The 22,461-nt window shown below is 41.7% G+C and overlaps 1 protein-coding gene across 2 annotated transcripts in view; it reads left to right on the top strand.

Moving 5' to 3' along the window:
• Positions 1 to 22,461, top strand: part of WDR88 (WD repeat domain 88) — a 772,406-nt gene that overhangs the window by 586,004 nt on the left and 163,941 nt on the right. For both annotated transcript variants that reach the window (XM_044081867.1, XM_044081868.1), the window contains exon 8: positions 20,627 to 20,709. In XM_044081867.1, coding sequence (XP_043937802.1) covers positions 20,627 to 20,709 — 83 coding nt within the window. The remainder of the gene's footprint in view (positions 1 to 20,626; positions 20,710 to 22,461) is intronic.

Raw genomic sequence — 22,461 nt, 5'->3', positions numbered from 1 at the left:
AATTATAAAATGTTTATGTTTATACTGGCTAACAGAATGGCAAAGGTATAGCCAAAATTGATAGATATGGACTATTGTCACTTTGTGGAGGGGAGGCAAACATTTGTCAACATTAATAGAACAATGATGATCTAGAGAGACATAGAATGCTAGAAAATACCTCTGTTGTTGATGGGTCTTGATGCAGAGAAAGCATTTGACAGAGTAATCTGGGATTTTATGAGTAGGGCATTGGAAGCATTTGCATTCCATGATACAATAATAAAGTTAATTAGAACAATATATGAAGGATCGGAGGCAATAATTAAAGTGGAAGGGTTCCTTCCAGATAAGCAGTGTTTGAACAGAGGAACCATGCAAGTGTGGCCTCTTCCCTCTTTGTTATTTCTTTATATTTAGAGCCATTGGCAAAGAAAATAAGGGACTCAGAAATTCAAGTATATAATTGGTATGGAAATCAAGAAAACTTAGCTTTATTTGCAGATAATATTATTTTGTTCCTGACACTTACAAGATGGCTGCACATTCAGTAACAGCTTAATTATAGCGCTCCCAGTGTGAAAACAGAAACTCAGCAGAGAAGGCCAGTGGACTTTTGTGTTTCTAGTTAAATTTCAGTAACTGGCTGGTAAGGGCACTGTCTGGATGCCAGGAAAAAGAAATACAAAAGACCTGAAGAAAAATCAGCTACAAAAGTGAGGAAAAAACACTGACTGTAAAAATACTGCAAAAAGCAGTGCAGGCTTCAGACATGACTTCCAGTAACCTAGAGGAAAGCATAAGACAACTGCACACAGACCTGGCTAAAGTAAAAGAAACTGGAAAACTGGAAAATGGAAGAAGCTTTAAACAGATATTCAGATGAGGTGATAAAACTGCTAAAATCAGAGGTCAAAATGTAGAAAAGGCTGGCTGAATATGAGACTTCTCAAGAAGAGATGTTTCTAAAAATAATAGAATTAGAGGAGAAAGCAGTTAAGGAAAACCTGAGATTTTCAGCTTTACCAGAGAAGCTGGAAGGAACAGACAGTATTCATTTTATGAAAGCACAAATAAACAACTGGACTGGTATTGCACAGCAGGAGTTGTTAATTGAAACAGCACATCATGTGTATGCTCTAAACCTGGCTATGAGAAAGTAACCTAGACCTTTAATAATAAAGATGCAATCCTACCAGTAGAAGAAGTTGATTCTGACAAAACTGTGACAGAAGGACAAAGTACTAAAAGTCGGAGATAGCATAGTGTTTGTGGAGAATGATTACTCATTCTACACCAGGCAGAAGAGGAGTAAATTATTCTACTATTCAGAGAATGTTGAGACGCAGGCATGCGATTCAAACTGCTATACCCAGCTATCATCAAAATATTCCTCCCTGGAGGGACAAAATCATTTTTTGATGAAGTACATGCTAAGGAGAAAATACAAAAGTTTGTCCAACAAAAAGTGAGCTGTGAATCAGTAACAGATTCTGCTTCTTGTTCTTTTGGTAATAAAGCCCATAGAGAGACTGTGCCAGTGAAACCTTTTCCAATGTTATTGGATTATTTGATTATTTTCTAAGAAACTTAATTTAAAATATATTTTAAATGATTTATCTGATAAAGATATTTTCAGAATTTATGACAATAGCAGAAAAAGTGTTTTTAACCCCACATTACATAATGCTTCAATCCCATATTACATAATTCTTTAAATCTTTTTGTTAAAGTCTGTGATAGAAATATTAGGGATTTGTATAATAAACCCAGCGAACATAAGTGGTTTAATTTAACAAAAGAAGAACACTCAGCATTATTAGAACTTAAAAATGATCATGACATCAGGATCATGAAAGTTTATAAGGGATCAGAGCTAGTAATTATGGAGTAAACTACTTATGTACCAAAAAAACTGAAGAATCTTTAATGCTCAGTAATTACTATAATGTCATTTCCAAACAGGAATTGGTTACTAGCTACAAAAATATAGATGCATATTTATTAGATTTGCTAGAACAAGGTTTCAACTCCTTACAAGAGTATAAGTTTATGTTTGTGGAATACCTAATCTAGGTAAATTGTTCGGAATTCCAAAAATTCATAAGAATTATCAGACTCCCCCATTCAGACATATGGTGTCTTTAAAGCGCATGAAAACTGAGTACATCTCTGAATAAATTGATCAGCTATTGAATCGTATTGTACAAACCACTAAGTTCTATTAACAAGATTCATGGTTATTTTTTAATTAAATGTCTTTATATTATGTTACTGCTTGAGATAATTTATTGGTAACCTGGGATATAGAACCTTTATACATAGGTATTATTCATGGCATGGGTTTAGAATTGGTTAGGCATTGTCTTAGCAAATATACTTTTTAGTAATCAGAAAATCAATGCTCTTTATGGATTAATTGAGTTGGTATTAAATAACATTTTTTTCAGTTTTAATAACAAAATTTACCATCAGTTAAAAGGCATTGCTATGTGTACCAAGATGGCCCCAGCATACCCTAATTTGGTCTTGAGCACTTGGGAAAGAGAGTTCTTCATGAAACTTGTTGGCTTCAAGAATAACAAATTATATAAGCAATACATTGACTATATGTTTTATTTGGCAGGGTTCCGAGGATGAACTAGATAAGTTCATCCTTGATATACAACAAAATATTGGTTTTTAAAATTTACTGTTGGGGAAAGAGAGCAAGGTTCAATTTTTAGATGTTGAATTAAAAAGTTGGATAAAGATAAAGATCAATTTCATTCTAATATGTATATATATATATATATATAAGACGTTCAGAAACAATTATTTGGATTTCAACAGCCAGCATCCCTATTATATGAAATAGAATATCATTAAGGGACAATATATTAGATTTTCATGGATTATCAGTGATAAAGATGTTTTTTACAATGAATGTTTAAAACTCAAGCAATTGTTTTTAGATAGAAATTACCCTATTTTCTTAGTTAATCAAGTTTGGGAAGAAGTCAATGATTCTAGATATAAGAGATTTTTCCCATTTTAAAGTTTGGCTTTGTTAAGCAAAACAAAGTACCTAATATGGATTTTGCTCATAGCCTCCCCCTGCTGGTTATTCACGATATGGGTGCCATCAAGTATATTATTATTGATAATTGGCATATTATACAAGGACTACTTTTTTAGTTTTGCTTCTTTGCACTTATACTGCTAGTTGTCTGCTGTTGTACATTGTTTGGTCTTGTACTGATGTTCTTCATTAGATCACTGCTGCAGTAGTCATTACTTATGAGGCATATCCTGCCAAAGATATAGTATGCCTGTCCAATCCGCAAGGTTTTAGGCATATTCTTCACATACTGTATGTCCACCTTTAGCACCATTGGATGTGGTAGTGTAAAAAGGAAGTACAGATGTGCCAAAACTCAGAGTGTTTTTACTATTTGTCCATGTTTACAGACTCTTGTCAGTGACATGTCAGGTGTTTCCAGCCAGCTGGTTTGAACACATGACCTTCAGGCAGATAATTACCCCACTGGTAATTATCTCTCCTATTTCTTTTCAACTTTCTGTGAAAAAAAAAACAAAAAAACATTTTATGTACATTAGAAAAATGTGACTTTGGATGCCAAATACCTTACATGGACTCTCTTGCCCTAACTGCCTGCTTAGGGACTCTGCATGATGTTAAATTATGTTCAGTTTGTCAGACATTTGCCTAGAAGACTGTTAGGAGTAGGGAAGACTCTCCTTTGCATTTTCTTTGACAATATATGACTTCAGGACTTGGAGCAACTATGGTATCATCCTCCTCCTCCCCGTCCTACTTCTCTGCATACCTTCCCCCTCAGTTGAATAGGAAGAGAAAGTTGTCAGGAGTGGTGATTAATAATTGTCTGTCCTCCTGTTTGTACAATATGTGACTAATAACTCTGCTAAGGTGCATTCACAGACCCCAGACTCTCCATCTGCTTCTCCAGGGCCCTGTAGTATGTTCCCTGTAGAGGTCGCCATGGTCCAAGATTCTCACATATTTGATCAGAATGTACATTCATCTGAGACAGCCAAGTGAGTGTGAGGGAGACCTCCACCAAGTTTTTATTAGGATGAACATCGAAGGTTCATTCATGGAGGTCAAACCTGTGGCTTCATCTGTGAAGACCATATGTCTGGACATATCCAGGAAACATACATAGAAAACTAAACATGTCCTCCACTACCCCTTCTTTCCATCTTTATTCCAATCAGAAAGGGAATAAAGAAGATTGTTTTAATTTTGGCACAGGGGCTATGTAAAGCTATTCATTCCTTTCAGTCTTCTCTGCAAGCATCTTCCTCTTCAACTTCTTTCCCCATTAAGAGGAAGGGAGTTGATTTGTTTGATGAAGAGAAAAGTCTGACAATGAATGGCTTCATTATGCATCTCTAATTCCCTTTACCACTGGATGTAATTCTAAGGCAAAGGACATATTATCATCTGACTCCTGTAATGAAGAAATTTTCTTTGTTGACAAAGTAGCTAGAATGAAATTGTTTTCAAATGGAAGTGTAAAGAAGTTTCTAAGTCCAAGAAATGGTAATATGAAATCATGAATATGGATACACCTAAACCTGTTGCTATACCTCCAGTATTGGGGAGTTTGAAATGTGCCTTTTCTGCTGTTTTTATGTTCCCAGGCTCTCAGCTTCCAGTCCCCAAAAAGCCTAATGGGTTTTATAGGGTTCCTGCTTACCACAAGTACTTTTAAAAATCCCTCTGCTGACCTTGCTGCCATAACTTTGAATTCTGACAAATAATTTAGAACCTTCCTCTCTTCCAACCCAACTCATGATGATAGGCAGCAGATCACTTGATAGGTATGTCAAAAATGTGTACACTTTTGACCCTTTACATTTAGAGCCATTAACTGTCCAACCCTTATGTCCAAGTTCATTTTTTATCCATTTTGAACAACATGGGTCAAAACCTTTGCCAGTCTTCCTACGTTATTTGAAATCTAAGTGTTTTGGACATGCTTAACTCTGCTTGTCAGTTAGTCAAACACACAGTTTCATGTCTACATTACTGTGAATGTTGTCTCCATAGCAGCTGCAAAAGGGGCAGTTATAAGAAGACATGCTTGGATATGACTACAATCCTTCCATGAGTATGTGAAAGCTCAATTGACAAGGATTTTTTATTTAGTAATACTTCAGCTAAAGTTTTCAAAATGTTAGTAGATAGAGGTAAAGTCATGTAGGGAGTGAATCAGTTTTATCTCCTTAACTATCTTTCCGATCTAGGTCCGTTTTTTTTTTTTTTTTTTTTTTCATAAGCTCTAAATCTGGCCAGCAGAAGTCTGGGAAAGAGAAGTTTAAAAAGAAGTGGTAATGTATGTCAAAAAAGAAATCTTATTGGTCACAAAGATCCAACTCCCAAAGAAAAAAATTCTGATTATCCATATTAACTCCCCCCTTCCCATCCCCACCCCTGTCTTCCTCTGAAAATTGCAGAGAATCTCACTTCATGGTTTCCTGCATCATGGAAATCAATAACCACAGACTTGTGTGTACTAAATACAGTAGACTAGGATTACAAGCTCCAGTGGCATTCCTTCCCATTCAGTCAGGTATTCCACAGCTCCCAAAAGATCAACTCATCTTTTGCCTTCAGTTATTGCGGACTGCTGCAGAGCCAGTCCTGTCAGAACGCTAGGGACAAGGATTTTACTCAAGACTTTTTCTGATCCCCAGGAAAAAGGGAACCTGGAGGCATATTCTAGATCTAAACAGTTTTCTGCTCATTCCAAAGTTCACAATTTTGCCACTTCATACTATCTTTTCTGATGTCCTTACATTCACTGCTGCAGTATTCATTACAAATGGGATTCCCTGTCGTGAAGCCCACCGTCCGGCCAGTTTACCAAAGTCTACTGTTGCTTTAAGTTACACTGAACGTCATCTATACACTCCTTGTGTAGCACAGGGCATAAAGGTGAGCTTTGCCAAAAGTCTGAATGCTGTTTTTAACTGTCAGGTCTGTTACCTCCATCCATTTTTGCCATTTTGCTGTTTGTTGGCTTTCCAGTGATTACTCCTGTTTGCTGAAGTCCTCACCATTGCAGATAAGTACCCAGTTGGGTTTTTTGTTGTTTTTCGATCATTTTGTACTGTTTGGGGTTAATGTCATCCAGGAAGGGTAAATGCCGGTGTGGGAGACTGATTCCCCATAAAGACCGCCAGGATAAGTGTCTTTTTTGCCTAGGTGCTTCTTACGACCATACATCTTGTTCAATTTGTCAGGCATTTGTCCCTAAAACTTTTTGTAGTAGGCTTTCTTCCATTTCATTGTACCTTGAGAACCAGCATCTTAAGCTTCTTGCACAAGATGTTATGGATGGAACTTCCTGCCCCAAGGGTCAGCCGTCATGTAAGAAGAAGGTGCATAAGGAAAGACCGGAATTTTCTGCTGTCCAGCCTCTGCTGGGAGTTTCTCCCAAGGTTATTACGAACCCAGAGGCTGGCCCGGTTGTTTTGTCAGATTCCTCTACCGCGTCTGGGTTGGAGAACAGTGAGGATCTGGCAGGCAGCATATCCGGCGAGGTTTTGCAGGCATCTCTTTCAGGAATTCAGGGGGGAACCATGGTTGACTGTTTCCGAGGGGTTTAGAGGAGTTCTGCAGTTTCTCTTTAGGGAAGATGTTCCTACTATAGCTGTGGAATGCCGTCCTGAGTCTGAGCCTTCTCAGGTTTCTAGGATGGATGTCCCCTTAAAAAAGAAATAGAAAACTAATCATGTTTCTTCTGCTCCTAGGGATCCACAAAGTGAGTGGCAGGCCTTTACTCAGGGGTTGTTTAGTGCTTTACTGTCATTAAGACCTCCTCCCTTGCTTATTCTACCCATATTCCTTCTCCTTTAGACTACGGGTCTGAGGAGGAGGACTCTCATACTCTAGATAATTCTTCTGAGGAAATTTCCTTTGGGGACACAGTCTCACAGATGATGGGATTTTTTAAGTGGGATTGTGCTCAGGTTTCTGATATCCATAAGTGGTACTATGAGGATTTCCTCTCAGGTAATTCATCATTCTATCAAATGTAGTTATGATGCAGCAGATGACTCTTCTAGGGCTGCTGCTTTTGGTTCAGTTCTGAGGAGGTATTCTTGGCTTAGGCTTCAACCTTTACCCGATGATATTAAGGCTACGTTGATGGATGCTCCTCTGGATAATAAACTTTTGTTTGGGGAAGTGGCTGCTGGTTTATTTACATCTGTTCAGGACAAGGGGAAGGCTTTATAGGAGCTTATGTCTTTGTTTCTCCTGTGCCTAAATTTCAGCAAAACTACCCTTCTAAGCCAGCCTTTGTTCTTAGGCAATCTCTCCCTCCTTCTAAAGGTAAAAAAGGGTGGTAAATGGACCCCTCCTGCTAAGAACACTCAGACTGGAAGGATTCTTAAGCCTTCTTGTCCTGTCAAACCAGATGCTGTCTGACTATCTACCTGCTCCCGGCCACATTCCTCTTTTTTTCATTTTTCGCTTTCTCTTCCTGTTTGGCTCCGAATCATCCAGGATTCTTGGGTTCTGTCAGTCATTCGCCAGGGGTACTTCATGGTCTGGATTTCCCACCCTCCTTTTAAGGGCATTCCTCAGCCTTCTTGGGAACAACTTCCTTTTTTCCCAGAGGTTCTTTGAGACCACTTGTCTCAGGGTACTATTCAAGAGATGCCTGTCTCCCAAAGGGGGAAAGGGTTTTATTCATGAATGTTTCTTGTGCCCAGAAAAGAAAAGAAAGTACTTAGAGACCTATTCTAGACCTCTCCCATCTCAGCACTTTTCTGAAGGTGCCTTCCTTTTGGATGTTGTCCCTTAAGTCCCTTTTTCCTCTCTTGCTCCCTTAGGCCTTTGTGGTGTTTCAAGACCTCAATGAATGCTTATCTCCATATTCCGATCCGTCCTCTTTACAGGAGATTTTTGCATTTCTCTGTTGCTTCCTGGCATTTTCAGTTCCGTGGTTTGCCCTTTGGCCTTTCTACTCCCCCAAGGGTATTCACCAAATGCCTTGATCCTATGATTGCCTTTTGCAGACTTCAAGGTATCAAAATCTTTCCTTATTTGGATGGCCTGCTGATTCAGGCATCTTCAATAGAGGTCCTTTTGCAAAATCTTCATTTTACCATTTCTGTTCTTCAGACCCTGGGGTTCATAATAAACTTCAAAAAAAATCTTCCATGACTCCTTCTCAGGATCATGTCTTTCTGGGTTGCAGGATTCAAATGGTGCCAATGCTGGCATCCCTGCCTCCTCCAAAGGTCTTAACTCTCATTTCTTTCTTTCACACTCTTCTTCCCCTGGCCTCCTTTGCAGCCAGGGAGTTTCTGGGGGCTCTGGGGTTCATGGCTTCCACCATTCTAATGCTCCCTCTGGACAAACTCCACATGAGGAAGTTCCAGTGGTTTCTGAAGTTGATGGGGCTTCAGCATGCGCATCCTCTAGACTTTTCTGTTCCTCTTCTCCCGTGTCTCAAGACAGAACTTCTGTGGTGGATTCAGCAGTTGTCTCTGAATCCAGGTGTCCCTTTTCAACCTCCTCTTCCCTCTCAGGATCTGTTCACAGATGCTTCAGATGTGGGATGGGGAGCAACGTTTGGCTCCCTGGGGATTTAGGAAGTGTGGTCGCCTCGTCAGCAGAAGGAGCACATCAACATCAAACAGATGAGGGCTCTTATGCTGGCTTTTCAGGCCTTTCATCCGATCTTTTCTCCGGGTCCTCTCAAGATATTCACAGACAATATCACAGTCATGTGGTATATCAACAAATAGGGAGGTAGGAGATCTTACCGATTTTGCAGACTAGCACTTCCTGTATGGGCTCTGCTATCCAGTATCAAGTGACTCTTCAGGCAGTTTATATTCCTTCAGATCAGAACATTGTGGCAGACAATCTGAGCAGGACCTTCACTCAGTCTCATGAATGGGTGCTTCACAGGAGTGTGTTTCTGGACATTGTTTACCGGTAGGGTACTCCTCAAGTTGATCTCTTTGCCTCCCCTCTGAACAGACAACTTCATCTGTTTTGTGCCAGAGACCCCGGTCCTCTGGTATGGAAGATGGACACACTCTCATTTTCTTGGAAGAGGATGGTTCTTTATGCATTCCCTCCCCTTCCTCTCATTCCGAGACTCCTGTTTAAGATTCAACAGGATGTTCCCAAAATCTTGTTGGTGATTCTCTTTTGGCCACGGCAGCACTGGTTCCCTCTACTTCTGCATCTAGCCAAGGGCAATCATCACAAGTTACCTCACAGGGTTGATCTCCTCACACCAGACAAGGGGTCTCTCATCCATCCCCACCTGTCCATGCTTCCACTGACACTGTGGGTGATAGGGTTTTGATCCCTCATAGACACCTTTTTTTCTGAGGACATGCTACAGGTCCTGCAGGAGGCCAGGAAACCTACAACTAGGAAATCCTACTTGTCTAAATGGAAGAGGTTTTTTATTTGGTGCCTTTCTCATGACCTGGACCCACTTTATGTGGGTGTTCCTTTGGTTCTCTCTTATTTGTGTTAGTTGCTCAATGCTGGTTTGGCCTATTCTTCTATTAAGGTCCACTTATCAGCTCTTTCTGCTTGTCTGCCTTTAACTCACTCCCCCGTTAGCTTCTAGATTTGAGGCTAAGCATTTTCTTAAAAGCATCCTTAATATTAGACCTCCCAGGAAGCCTGTTCCTCCTCCCTGGGATCTTAATTTCATTCTGGAAAAATTGACTTAGGTTCCTTTTGAGCCTGCTGTTTCAGCTTCCTTGCAACATTGTTCTTGGAAGACAGTTCTTTTGTTAGCTCTTACTTCTGCCAGATGAGATGGGTGTCTGAGTTGCAAGCCCTTATGGCTTGTCCACCATTTTTGATATTTCATGAGGACAAGGTGTCCTTGCATACTAATCCTTTTTTCATGCCCAAAGTGGTTAATGAGTTGTCACTTAATCAGTCTATTAATTTGCCTACTTTTTTCCCCTCTCTGCAATCTAACAGTGAGAGGGTGCTGCATACCTTAGATGTGCATAGATATCTCAGATTTTATGTGGATAAAACTAAAGCTATCAGAAAATCTGACCAGTTATTTGTTTCCTTTCATCCTCAGTCTTTAGGTTTGGCTGTTTCCAAGCAAACTATTTCCACTTGGATTTCAAAGGCTATTTCCTTTTGTTACATTTTTCATGGCGAGAGCCTTCCTTCTTCTGTAAAGGCTCATTCTACTAGAGCTGTGGCTTCTGGTACTTTTTTCAAAGGCTTAGATGCTAATTCTATTCTTGAAGCTGCTACCTGGACTTCTGTGCATACCTTTACAAAACATTACCAGTTGGATGGTATCTCCAGAGCTAGGGATGGTTTTGCTGATGTCATTCTTCATGGCTTCTTAGACGGCTCTGCTGCTGCCTTCTCTTCCCAAGTTTCATCTTGAGCTTTGGCACTCTCCCATTTGTAATGAATACTACAGTGGTGAATGTAAGGACATAGTACAGTTGTGTAAAATCTTACCATAACAGTGGATGTCCTTGCCTTCATCACTGCAGTATTCACTCCCTCCCTCCATCCCCCTACTCATTTTTCCTTCCTGGATGTGCAGGTTCTCCTTGGTTTTCCTTGGACTGCTGTTCCTACTGGGGCAATCAGTTCTGAGGATGGTATGCCTGAACATCACCTTTATGCCCTACGCTACACAAGGAGTGTGTAGGGTGACGTTCAGCGTACCTGAAAGCAAAGGTAGACTTTGGTAAAATGGCCGAACGGTGGGCTTCACGGCTGGGAATCCCATTTGTAATGAATACTGCAGTGGTGAAGGCAAGGACATCTGCTGTTATGGTAAGATTTTACACAATTGTACTTTCTTTCCTCTCAAGCCTTTTTGGTCACTATAGACCTAAAAGATGTTTACTTACATATTCCCATTCAGAAAAAACACATCACTTTTTAAGAGTATTTGCTCTGGGACTGCATTATTAACTTGCTTCTTTGCCCTTTGGACTTTCTGCTGCTCCAGAAGTCTTCGCCAAATGCCTTTTTCCAGTGATAGCCTATTAGTGGAGGTTTCAAGGCATACATATCTTTCCTTTTCTGGATGAAAGCCTGATTTCAGCCTCAACCAGTCTCAAAACTTTAACAGCTTTACAATTTACTATGAATATTTTCTGCAATCTGTGTTTCACACTGAGCTTAAAAAGTCATCTCTGATTTTAGATCACAGACTGTTTTTTCTGGAATGTCTTCTAGACAAATCCCTCATTACTGCATTTCTTCCTTCAGGAAAAATAAAACATACTTATTAGCAGCACTTCCTCAGCCTCTCTCAACCAAGAATATCTACTGCAAGAGAGTTCCTGAGAGTTCTAGGTTTCTTGGCTTATTCTATACTTATTAGTTCACATGTCACACTTTACATGAAAAAGAGCAAGTGGGCTCTCATGTCGACACACTCATCCTTTTTCCTTTGTAGTGCCAAATTTGTGAAGAAATAACTATCTTTGTGGGATAAATAAGTCCTGTCCAACCTGGGAGTCCCTTTCTGTCCTCTCACAACCTCTCAGACTGTGGAAACTGATGCCTTGGACTTTGCTTGGGAAGCTATTACTCAGGGCACAGCTTGTCTCAACATTGTTGGAGGACTGACTTTGGTTTGTAAATTTAATATCACTATGAGTCGCACCACAGTGTGTTGGATTGTGTGAGTAGGTGGAGTGCTTTTTGGTGATCAACCCCCCCCCCCCCACACACACACACACACACACACACACACACACCCACACACCTTTTCTCCACTGTGGTATGACTGTAGAATTGATATGTGTATAATTTGAGGGCAGTGTTTTTGACCAGATGTTCTTCGTGTTTCACTATTGCAGTCATTACATTTGGGTTATCTGCCTGCATGTAGCCCTCAGCCAGCCTGAATACCAGAGTCTTGGATTCCTGCGTCGGATGCTGTCTCTTCTTCCATGACATCAGGTCGTCGGGGGTATAAAACATGCAGCCGACGCCATTGCATCAGTCTTTCTTGCCATGCAGTGTCCGAAGCAGAAGCTGTTCGCAAGTGCCAGTCGGCCGACTCCTGAAATGTTCATTTTTGAGTTTCAGAACCAAACTCTTCAAAAAAGCTAAGTACCCCATTGGGATCCTATTTCTTGCTCTTAACCAATGTCAGTAAAAGTTAACAATTGTCTTACCTGTGGAAAGCAAGTATCTCATAAAGATTTTCATTTGTACTGTATTCCTTGCTTAGGCCCAGACCACAACGTCCCTCGCTGTCGGTTTTGTGCCTTATTCAACCCCCCAAACTATTCGTCGTCGGTCTATTTTTGCAGCAAATTATTTTGGTACTTGGTATAACTATCCAGAAATGGCTTCGGTAAGCCATCTGACTACCGATATTCCAAAAAAAGTAAGGATAAAGACAAAGAAAGACCGACTAGGTCCAAAACTGCTGACAACGCTTCCGTTAAGCTAGTCACCAGTTCAACGGTACTCAGTGAGGCGCTTTCACAGCCCCTGATACCCACTACTTCAGATTCGCAGGCCTCTACTTAGACTCATTCGGAGTCCGGTATGCCGCGAGATGCTTCTTCAACTATGGAATCTGTGGATGTCTCTACCTTGGATGGGTCTGGAGTCACTGTGCAGGCACCAGCTTCTGAGGGTGTATTCAGGCCTACAGATTTGCATTTTAAACCAATGCCATCTTCTTCATCCAGGCCTAAAACTCGACCCACGCCTAGAAAACCGACATCCAAACCACATGGTCAGGCCCATATACCTAAAAAACAAATGCTTAGAATGGCTGAAGACCTTATTACTTTAATTAGGGGAAGCCAGCCTTCCCCCTCCAAGAGACCTAGAACTGATTTTCCTTCTGATCAGGATTCTGATATTTCTGCTTCTTCTGATTACCAGGATTTGCCCTTATCTACCTATGAGGATTCTGATGCAGAAGATTCCATTCCCTCTGTTTCCCCTCAAGAAGATTTTTCTTTTGGTGAAACCTTGCTCACTCTTAGGGAGCATTTCCGCTGGGAAAGCCAGGATTACTCTGACTCCAAAAATAGGCTTAGTGAAGTCTTACTCCTTCCTCAACACAGGCCTTTAGCTATCCCTCCTGTTCTGGACATTGTAGATGATGCCTTCTTGGAATCTAGCCTGTCCCCAGACACTTTACCTCCAGCTCCCAGAAAACCTGACAGGTATTACAGAGTACCTGACTCTCACAAGTTCCTCTTCAAGAATTCTACTGCGGCTCCAGAGACCATTTCCCAAGGACCAAAAGGCATTAAGGCTACTGCTGCCAAAAATCTTACCCCTTCTGATATTGATTCCAGAGCCTTGGGCAGATGGGGTAAGAAGGTATACACTTCTGCTACTTTGAACATTAGGGCTTTAAATTGCTAGTTTCATATGTTAAAGTACCAGCATCATATTATGGGACTACTTAAACAGAAAATGATTTCGATTCCTGACTGCTGAACACAAAGAATTACAGGATTTAATGCATTCTGCTGAACAAGTTGGTAAACATACTTTGCAATGTGGTTTTGACTCTTTAGAAGCATATTGCAGGGCTGCTGTCACTGGGTCTGTACTCAGAAGGCATGCTTGGCTTAAGGAGAAAAACTTGCCAGATCATGTTAAAGCTACATTATTGGATGCTCCCTTAAACCAAAACCGCCTGTTTGGCAACAAAGCAGAAGAAGTCCTCAAAAAGATGGAAGAAAAAACTAAATCTATGCAGACTGTTAAAGATTTCCTGCAGGTACAGCCTCCCAGATTTAGTAGGCATTGGCCTTCAAAGAATTGGTCCTTTCCAGTCTCTTCCAGGCCTTCTCAGTCCAAACCCAGGAACAGCAGACCACCTAGGTTACAGTCTCAGGCTACGCACAGGCCTAAGCAGTGGGGGGCTCCCACTTCCAAAGCAGGAAGTAGTAAGACACCCCCCCCCCCATGGAAAAATGTCACAATGACTTAACCTTATCCCTTCTAAGCCCTGCTCAACTGCCTGCTCCCTTAGGAGGAAAGCTTGCCCTGCAAAAAAACTGGGAACTCATTACCCAGGACAAATGAGTTTTAAATATAGTTTTCCAAGGATACAGATTCCACTTCCACACCCTACCAACCCCAAATGGTTGGCCAGACCTTACCCCAAACCAGTGGGCAGAGGCTCAACAGCAGGTTTTCTCTCTTCTAAGTATCAGGGCTATTCAACCTGTCCCAGCAGAAGAAAGGGGACAAGGTTTTTATTCAAGACTTTTCCTAATACCCAGAAAAGACAGTTCCTGGCATCCTATCCTGGACCTCTCTATTCTAAACACCTTTTTGGTAATCCCAAAATTCAAAATGCTAACACTTCAAGAGCTGCTTCCTATACTAGGAAAAGATGCCTGGTTGGCAACCTTAGACTTAAAGGAAGCTTACCTGCACATTCCAATAAGGGAATCTTGCAGGAAATACCTACACTTCAGAGCAGGCTCCATGCACTATCAGTTCTCTGCAATTCCTTTTGGCTTATCTACTGCACTCAGGGTATTCACAAAATGTCTAGCTCTAGCCAGGCAGAGAAATATTTAAATATACCCATACCTGGACAATTGTCTGATTCAGGCAGAAAGCCAGGACTTGCTATTAAAACATCTGGCATTCGTAAAGAAACTTCTAACCTCACTGGGCTACACCATAAATGAAAATAAATCTCACCTAGTACCCTGCCAACAGATTGTATACCTGGGAGCAAGCTTGAACACAACTTTCCAGATGGCTTACCTCACTCCAGAGAAACAAGTTTATTTGACAACCTACTTCAAACTACTGGCCACAAAGACCCAGCTATCTGCAAGGAAGATTTTGCAAGCCCTGGGGTTCATGGCCTCTTGCATTCTACTAATTCCATATGCAAGACTGCATATGAGGAAACTACAATGGTATCTAAAAAGCCTATGGTGTCAACATTCTCAGGACCTGGAATCAATGATTCCTATTATTCCTTGTATAAAGACAGAGTTCCTTTGGTGGGCAGAGGCCTGCTACCACAACAAGGGGTTCCCTTTCACTCTACCCCCTGCTGCCCAAACCCAAACCCTAACAGCAGACACATCAGACTATGCATGGGGGGCTCACTTGGCAGGGCAGTGCATTCAGGGCAAATGGAACCTGAGTCATATGCACCTGCATATCAACCAAAAAGAAATGCTAGCTGTACAGAATTCCCTGACAGCCTTCAAAGATCACATCCTTCCAGGACAATTATTGGTAAAGACAGACAACACCACAGTTATGTGGTACATAAACAAGCAGGGGGAACCCACTCGTACCCTCTCTGAAGACTAGCCATGGCTCTGTGGAACACAGCCTTGAGCTACCAAGTGCACCTACAAGTTCAATTCCTGCCAGGCAAGCTAAATTCACTGGCAGATGACCTAAGAAGAAATCTCATGGACCCACACGAATGGAAACTGGAACCAAAAATATTCAACCTCTTGAGGAACAAATGGGGGACTCTAGAGACAGACCTGTTTTCCTCCCCTCAGAACTACCAGTTAGACAAATTCTGCACAAAGACTCCCCACAGTCAAGCTTGGAAAGTGGATGCCCTGTCCTTTTCCTGGGAAAGCCTCTCGGTTTATGCCTTTCCCCCTCTGCCTCTCCTCTCGAAGGTTCTGCTAAAGATCAAACAGGACAAACCAAGGACAATACTGATTGCACCAGACTGGCCTCGCCAGCACTGGTACCCCCTCTTGCGCAGTATGATACTGCTGGAGCCATGGCACCTACCTCAGATGCTTTCCTTTGCTGTCCCAGCAGGCAGGCCAGATTCTGCACCCTCAGCTTCAAACACTGAACCTTGCAGCCTGGTTAATTCCTTGAGCTCTCCAATAGCATCCCTCAGTAAGCAGGTGCTAGATGCCATTCTGGAAGCAAGGAGGCCTAGTACTAGAAAATCCTATGCTGAAAAGTGGAAAAGATACTGTTCCTGGAGCCAGACTCAGGGGATGGGCACAATGGTGCCCAGCTTACCTCATATTCTTCAGTACTTAACAGAAATGTTCCACAAGGGCCTATCCTTCTCGTCAATTAAAATTCATGCCTCTGCCATTTCAGCACATTATAATACTGAACCACCCTTCTTCTCACACTCCCTGCTAAAGCAATTCCTCAGAGAGGCTAAAAATTTAAGACCCCCCAGGCAAGCCCCTACTCCAGCCTGGGACCTTAACTTTGTATTGGAAAAGCTCACTCTCCCTCCATTTGAACCAGCTGCAACTGCAGAGTTGAAATTCCTTTCTTGGAAAACAGCCTTCCTTCTAGCCATCACTTCAGCAAGAAGAGTGTCTGAATTACAGGCCCTCATGGCAGTGGAGCCCTTCATTATCTTCCATGCAGACAGGGTTTCCCTCAGGACCAGTCCTTCCTTTATACCCAAGGTGGTGTCTAGTGTGGCCCTAAACCAGTCCATTAATTTGCCTACCTTTTTCCCGAATCCACAAAACAAAGGAGAATGAATACTGCATGCTTTGGATGTGCACAGACAACTTAGATTTTATTTGGACAGGATTAAGCCTGTCAGAAAATTTGAACAGCTGCTAGTTGGCTTTGCTGCAGGGGCAGAGGGGAAGGCCATTTCAAAGCAAACCATTCCTGAATGCATAACCCATTGCATTAATTTCTGCTATAAGCACCATGGAAAACCTACACCATTGGGGATAAGATCACATTCCACCAGGGCTGCATCTACCTCTACAGCCTTTCTCAGAGGAGTCCTTACCAGGGACATCCTAGACGCTGCTACCTGGAGCTCTGTACATACCTTCACCAAGCATTACCACATGTCTATTTTTTCTAAATCCAGAGCTGGTTTTGCCACTGCAGTCTTGCAGGGCTTAATAGCTTGCCCTAATGCTCTCTAACTTCCTCCTCCCTTCCTTAGCTTTGGGAATCAATCCAAATGTAATGACTGCAACAGTGAAACACGAAGAACATAGCACAGTTGTGTACACTTACCATAAATGTAGATGTTCGAGTGTATTCACTGTTGCAGTCCTGGTTACCCTTCCTCCAGCACCCTGACTTCTATTGGCTCTACCTCTCTTTCTTGTTTTAAGCTTTCTGGTGTATTTGCTTTTTGATGGAGGTGTAACATAATATATAGTTGCTTCCCATTGTGGGGGCACCTGACATCTGGAGCAAGAAAAACTGATGTAATGGCGTTGGCTGCATGTTTTATACCCCTGACGACCTGACGTCATAGAAGAAGAAACAGCATCCGATGCAGGAATCCAAGACTCTGGTATTCAGGCGGGCTGAGGGCTACCTGCAGACAGATAACCCAAATGTAATGACTACAACAGTGAATACACTCGAACATCTACATTTATGGTAAGTGTACACAACTGTACTTTTTCAATATTCATCTTTTGGAAACTGGTGAGTCAAAGGAGCATACACTGATCAGTCATGGGTAAACCATTTCTCAGAGTGTCAAGGTGCAGGGAATCTGAGAAGCATGAAACAGGCTCAGACACATCAACCTACTTTTACAAATGTTCTGAAAGATCTGAATCATCTTTGACCTCCAAGCACTCTGTTAGTGGTGACTGACAACACCGTTGTGATGTGGTACATAAACAGGAAGGAGTAAGCTCATAACTCTTTTGCAGGCTGGTCATGATTGTCTGGGACATAGCAGATCATTACAGCTTATTTCTTCAAGCAACTTACATTCCTTCAGAGAAGAACACAGTAATAGACTCCTTGAGTAAATCCTGGAAAGACCATCAAGAGTGGATGTACCTGGTCTTCCTGCACATAGTCCATCAGTTGGAAATTGTCCAGATAGATCTGTTTGTTTCCAATTTGAACAGACAGCTCAAACAGTTCTTTCTGAGACAACTGACAGAGGCTTGAAGACATATGCCTTTTCAGCTCCCTTGATGAGAACATTTCTTTATGCCTTTACCCCTTTCCTCTCAATTTGAAAGTCCTTCAAAAGATCAGAAAGGACTTACCAACAGGAAGTTCATATATTACCTGGATAGAACTAAAGACTTTAGAAAATCAAATCAACGTTTTGTTTCTTATGATGTAAGAAAAAGGGGCAGGCAGTTTCTAAACAAATTATCTCTAGATGTCTTTCCTTCTACAGTTAGTTCTGCTATTCTAACTATAGAAAAAATCATCCTGAGAATGACAAGGCTCATTCTTCTAGAATAGTTGTCACAACTGGGGCTTTCTGGAAAGGTGTGGACTTTAGATCTATGTTAGAAGCAGATATGTGGTCCTCAGTTCACACATTTAACAAATATTGCAAGCTTGATGTTGTTGCCAGAGCAGACTTCCCTAAATCTGTTCTTCAAGGAATTCTGGACTTTGTCCATCCACTCTTTCTTCTTGAGTATGGCAGTCATCCCATATGTAATGACTACTGTAACAGTGTGGTAATGAAGAATATAATTCAGTTTTGTAGTTAAAATTACCATAACAGTTGATGTTCAATTGCTGTTGTAGTATTAATTTGCTCCTTCCAGCCCTCTAAAAAATCCCTTCCCTTGCTGGGATGAGGTACCCTCCTTTTTTCCTGTGACAAAAGACTTGACTTGGAGCAGTAGGGTTCAGACTTCCTTTCTAGGGGGAATAAAGCTCTGAATTTTGGCACATATACTCTTGCTGAGGGCAGATGTACGACATATGAGGAAGGTTCCAGAAGCTTTGTAGACTGGCTGGACATATGGGTGTCATTGGCAGGATAAGTCCCATATCTAAAGGCTACTGCAACAGTGATATATTTGAACATCTGCAGTTATAAGTTTAACTATACAACAGTACTTTGCAGTTTTACTGGTCTTGTTGAGTTTGTTAATACTTTGTTATTGTTTCTAACAGTATCACTACTGAATTGTTCCCTGCTGTTACTTGCTATGGTGTGTCCAAGATGGTGGTCAGCAGCTGCTTAGAGCAAATCTCATACACATTTTTTCTGTTTTAATTTGTTTCTGTGTTTGCACTCCATGTTTGTAATTATACACTTTAAATATTTGACTGTCTGCCGGTTTCAGCAATTTCAGTGCAATTATGGTGAAGAGACATTTTGTATGGATTTGTTGCTGCTATGCCAGGGCCATTATTGTGTTACATTGTTATTGTGTTAGATTGTTTAAGCCAGATTTTGTCTGGCTTACCTGACTCTGAGATTTTCTTTGCCATAGTTAGAACTGTATTTTGGAGCTTTCCATCTGCTGCTGTTCTTGGAATTCCATTTGGGGACTACTTGTTGGAACTGTGAACCTGGAAGTGGTAGCATCTTTTTCAGCCAGATGTTGACATTTGTTGGTACAGCTCACCTGGAATGCAAATCACGGTGTTCCCTATGTCACTGACTGGTGTCCCCCTTAGAAAAGGCCCCATTATTAGAGATGTGGGTACTCACACTGATACATGAGATTTCTTTTAAACACCATGTCTCAGCTGTAATCAGAAAGTTGTTCTGCCTTGCATTGCTCATCTGTCATGTCATCTCTTCTAGGTCCAAGGATTTCCTTGTCCCCTTTACTCCTCCCTTGTCAGACCTATAGTCAAATGATCCTTTTTGAAATTCAACTCTTTAAGCACCTTGTACAACTTGAAAGACCTCAATCATTCCTAACTAGAAACAAATCTATGATTTGATTCATTTAAGCTACCATAACAAGCTGAAATATCTATCCCTATATACAGTCTTGTATATGATCCTAAGAAGTGAACATTGCCTATCATTTCATGCTATGAAAGAGCACTTTTGACTAACTTCACCTTCATAGGTCAAACAGCTCAACTATTACCCACTCCAAGGACATAAACTTCCACTGTAAGATCAGCAATACCTTCTGGCATGTTAGGTTTCTTATCTAATGCATCCTTTACCTTTGGAATAGATTCCTACTGCACATCAAGCACAGTACCTCCCTGAAAGCCTTTAAAACAAACCTCAGCAAAAGGGTGGATAACTGTAAACTCATGCCTGGTGTTAATGCAAATGATCTTCTACCCCGAGGAAACTTGTCTATCTTTATCATTACAGAGATGATGTGGTGAAGCTTCTTGATGTTTCTGCAGTCCTCAGCTCAGTATAAGCCCATGAAGGTATGAACTGAGAGATCACCGTCTGTGTAAGTACTATCCTCACTCTGTTAGGGTGTTTCCTTTTTCTCCATGGTAGTGCAACTATGAAGTTAATATTATTAAATAAGTGATGATGTGGAGGGTGCAGAAGGTCTTGCCCCCTGTAAAAAATATTTTTTTAGTTAGGTTTCAGGGATGTGTAGAACATTTTTTTTTAGATTTGGCAGTTACCTTACAGAGGATTTTCCCACTGTATTTTATAATGGAACTGTGATGGGCATTTCTTCCCACCTTTCATAAATTACATTGGGCAGCCAGTATGGTTAGTTGCATTACAAACAGGGTAGAAGTTATTGGATGACAGGGCATAGGGGTCAAAAAGCACAAGCTGGTGGGTGCAGCAGTGAGGCAGAATAGACCTTGTAATATATAGAAATTTTTTTTAATACATAGTACTAGAAGTTATTGAGATGAATGACATGAAGTACATGGGTATTTCATAAATATTTTAAAAAGTAATTAAAGTAAATTATTTTCTTCTGATTTTAGCATCTGTGGTAGTATCTGGTGCCTACGACAGAACAGTGTCTATCTGGGATACTGAAGGAGAATGTAAGAAGCTCACACTGAAGGTAATATGTAGAACTACAACAAATTAAAGAAGCCATAAAAATTAAATGCTTTGCTTGAAATGTCTGAGTGGTAATGGAACAATGGGCTGTAACAGCTTGCTTCTGTATAATTCTGGGATCTGATGTTATCCATATCACTATTCCTCACTCTTGGGTGTAGGATCCGGGTTCTAGGTCATAAGATCGACAGCCACTTTCACCGACAACAGAAACATCGACACCACATTATCGACAAACCATAAACACGACACCTCACATGCCCGACAAACAAGTAACCGACAGTCCACAAACACGAAACCCCATACATTGCACACACCACAATAACAACAATCAACTAACAAAACACATCCCCTTATCCAAAAACCACACACAGAACACAAGCACACCAAAATCCTCACAAACCCACACTAAACCTCACACACACAACTATGTACAACCCTAACGCAAACCCTTACCCTAAGGTCTGTCACTGTCGCACACGCAGCTAACCCGCGCCCTAACCCTAACTCACTTAACCCACCCCTAACCCAAAAATACCACTACCGCACACTTACATAACCCGCGCCCTAACCCTAACTCACTTAACCCGCCCCTAACCCAAAAACTACCACTACCGCACACTTACCTAACCCGCGCCCTAACCCTAACTCACTTAACCCGCCCCTAACCCAAAAACTACCACTACCGCACACTTACCTAACCCGCGCCCTAACCCTAACTCACTTAACCCACCCCTATCCCCACAGACTGTCACTATCCACACTTACCTTACTCGCACCCTAACGTCCGTCACCACCGCATACTCACACAGCCTTCTTTCCAAGTCATTATCCCTGGCGTCGGCGTTTTCATCCGTAGCATCGGTCTTCCGAGTGTCGATCATCTGGCGCCCGCTAATCCGTTGTCGGTGATGTTGGCTGTCGATCTTCTAACCTAGAACCAGGATCCGATATAAGATCCGAGCTGGCAACTTTAGAGACAGTTTCTAGGCTCGAGCTCCTCCCACTCTCATGATCCCTTGCTACCCTCTAACCCATCAGATCTCATTTGCCACGCTCAGCATCAGATGTGTCTCTCTCTGGCTTGAGTCTCCAGTGGAGATAAGTACTTAAATCTGTCTTTTTTCTGCTAATTTCTCTCCTGGTAGTAGTTTTATTATACATTTTGGTCTTGTGGTTAGTGATAGTCCCTCCCCTCCCCTTTTCTGTGTGTGGCTGTTGTTGCTTGTTGTTGTCATTGGCTTTTGGCGCCCTTTTTCTTTTCAGCTATTCCCTTTAGAGTTACTCTTCTTTATTGTTTCTGACTGTTATTGTTGGTCCTTTTTCGGGTTTTTGACTGTAGCCTTTTCCCAGTTAATGATTTTAACACGTCCCTTAGGCTTTGGTAGCTTCTTGTTGTTTTCAGCATGTCAGTCAAACATTTGCTAAAGGGTATGTTCCAAGGGGGTCTGTTTTCTCTGTCCCCAGTCAAGTCTGGCCACTTTGACCATAAGAGGAAGGCCCCCTTTCTCCTCGGGTCTTCTTGTTCCTCTTCTTCAAAAATGTCCAGGCTGTCGGATCCCATCTCAGCCTCGGCTGCATTGGATCCAACTTCCTCAGATCCTAGGTCCCACCTCTTCCTCTCCAGATCCAGAGCTTCCACTCCAAGACCCTCAGATTTGAGGTTGCGGAAATCTACTCCTGGACCCAATGCCTCCGAAACAAGGCTTTCTGATCTGGTCAGATCCGGACCAGGCATGGATCTGGTTTCCTT

Source organism: Protopterus annectens, chromosome 8.part1, assembly GCF_019279795.1.
Source record: "Protopterus annectens isolate FY-2018-M chromosome 8.part1, PAN1.0, whole genome shotgun sequence".
In the NCBI taxonomy this organism is placed as follows: Eukaryota; Metazoa; Chordata; order Ceratodontiformes; family Protopteridae; genus Protopterus; species Protopterus annectens.
Note: the sequence above shows the minus strand (reverse complement) of the source record. Positions and strands in the feature narration are given on the sequence as shown.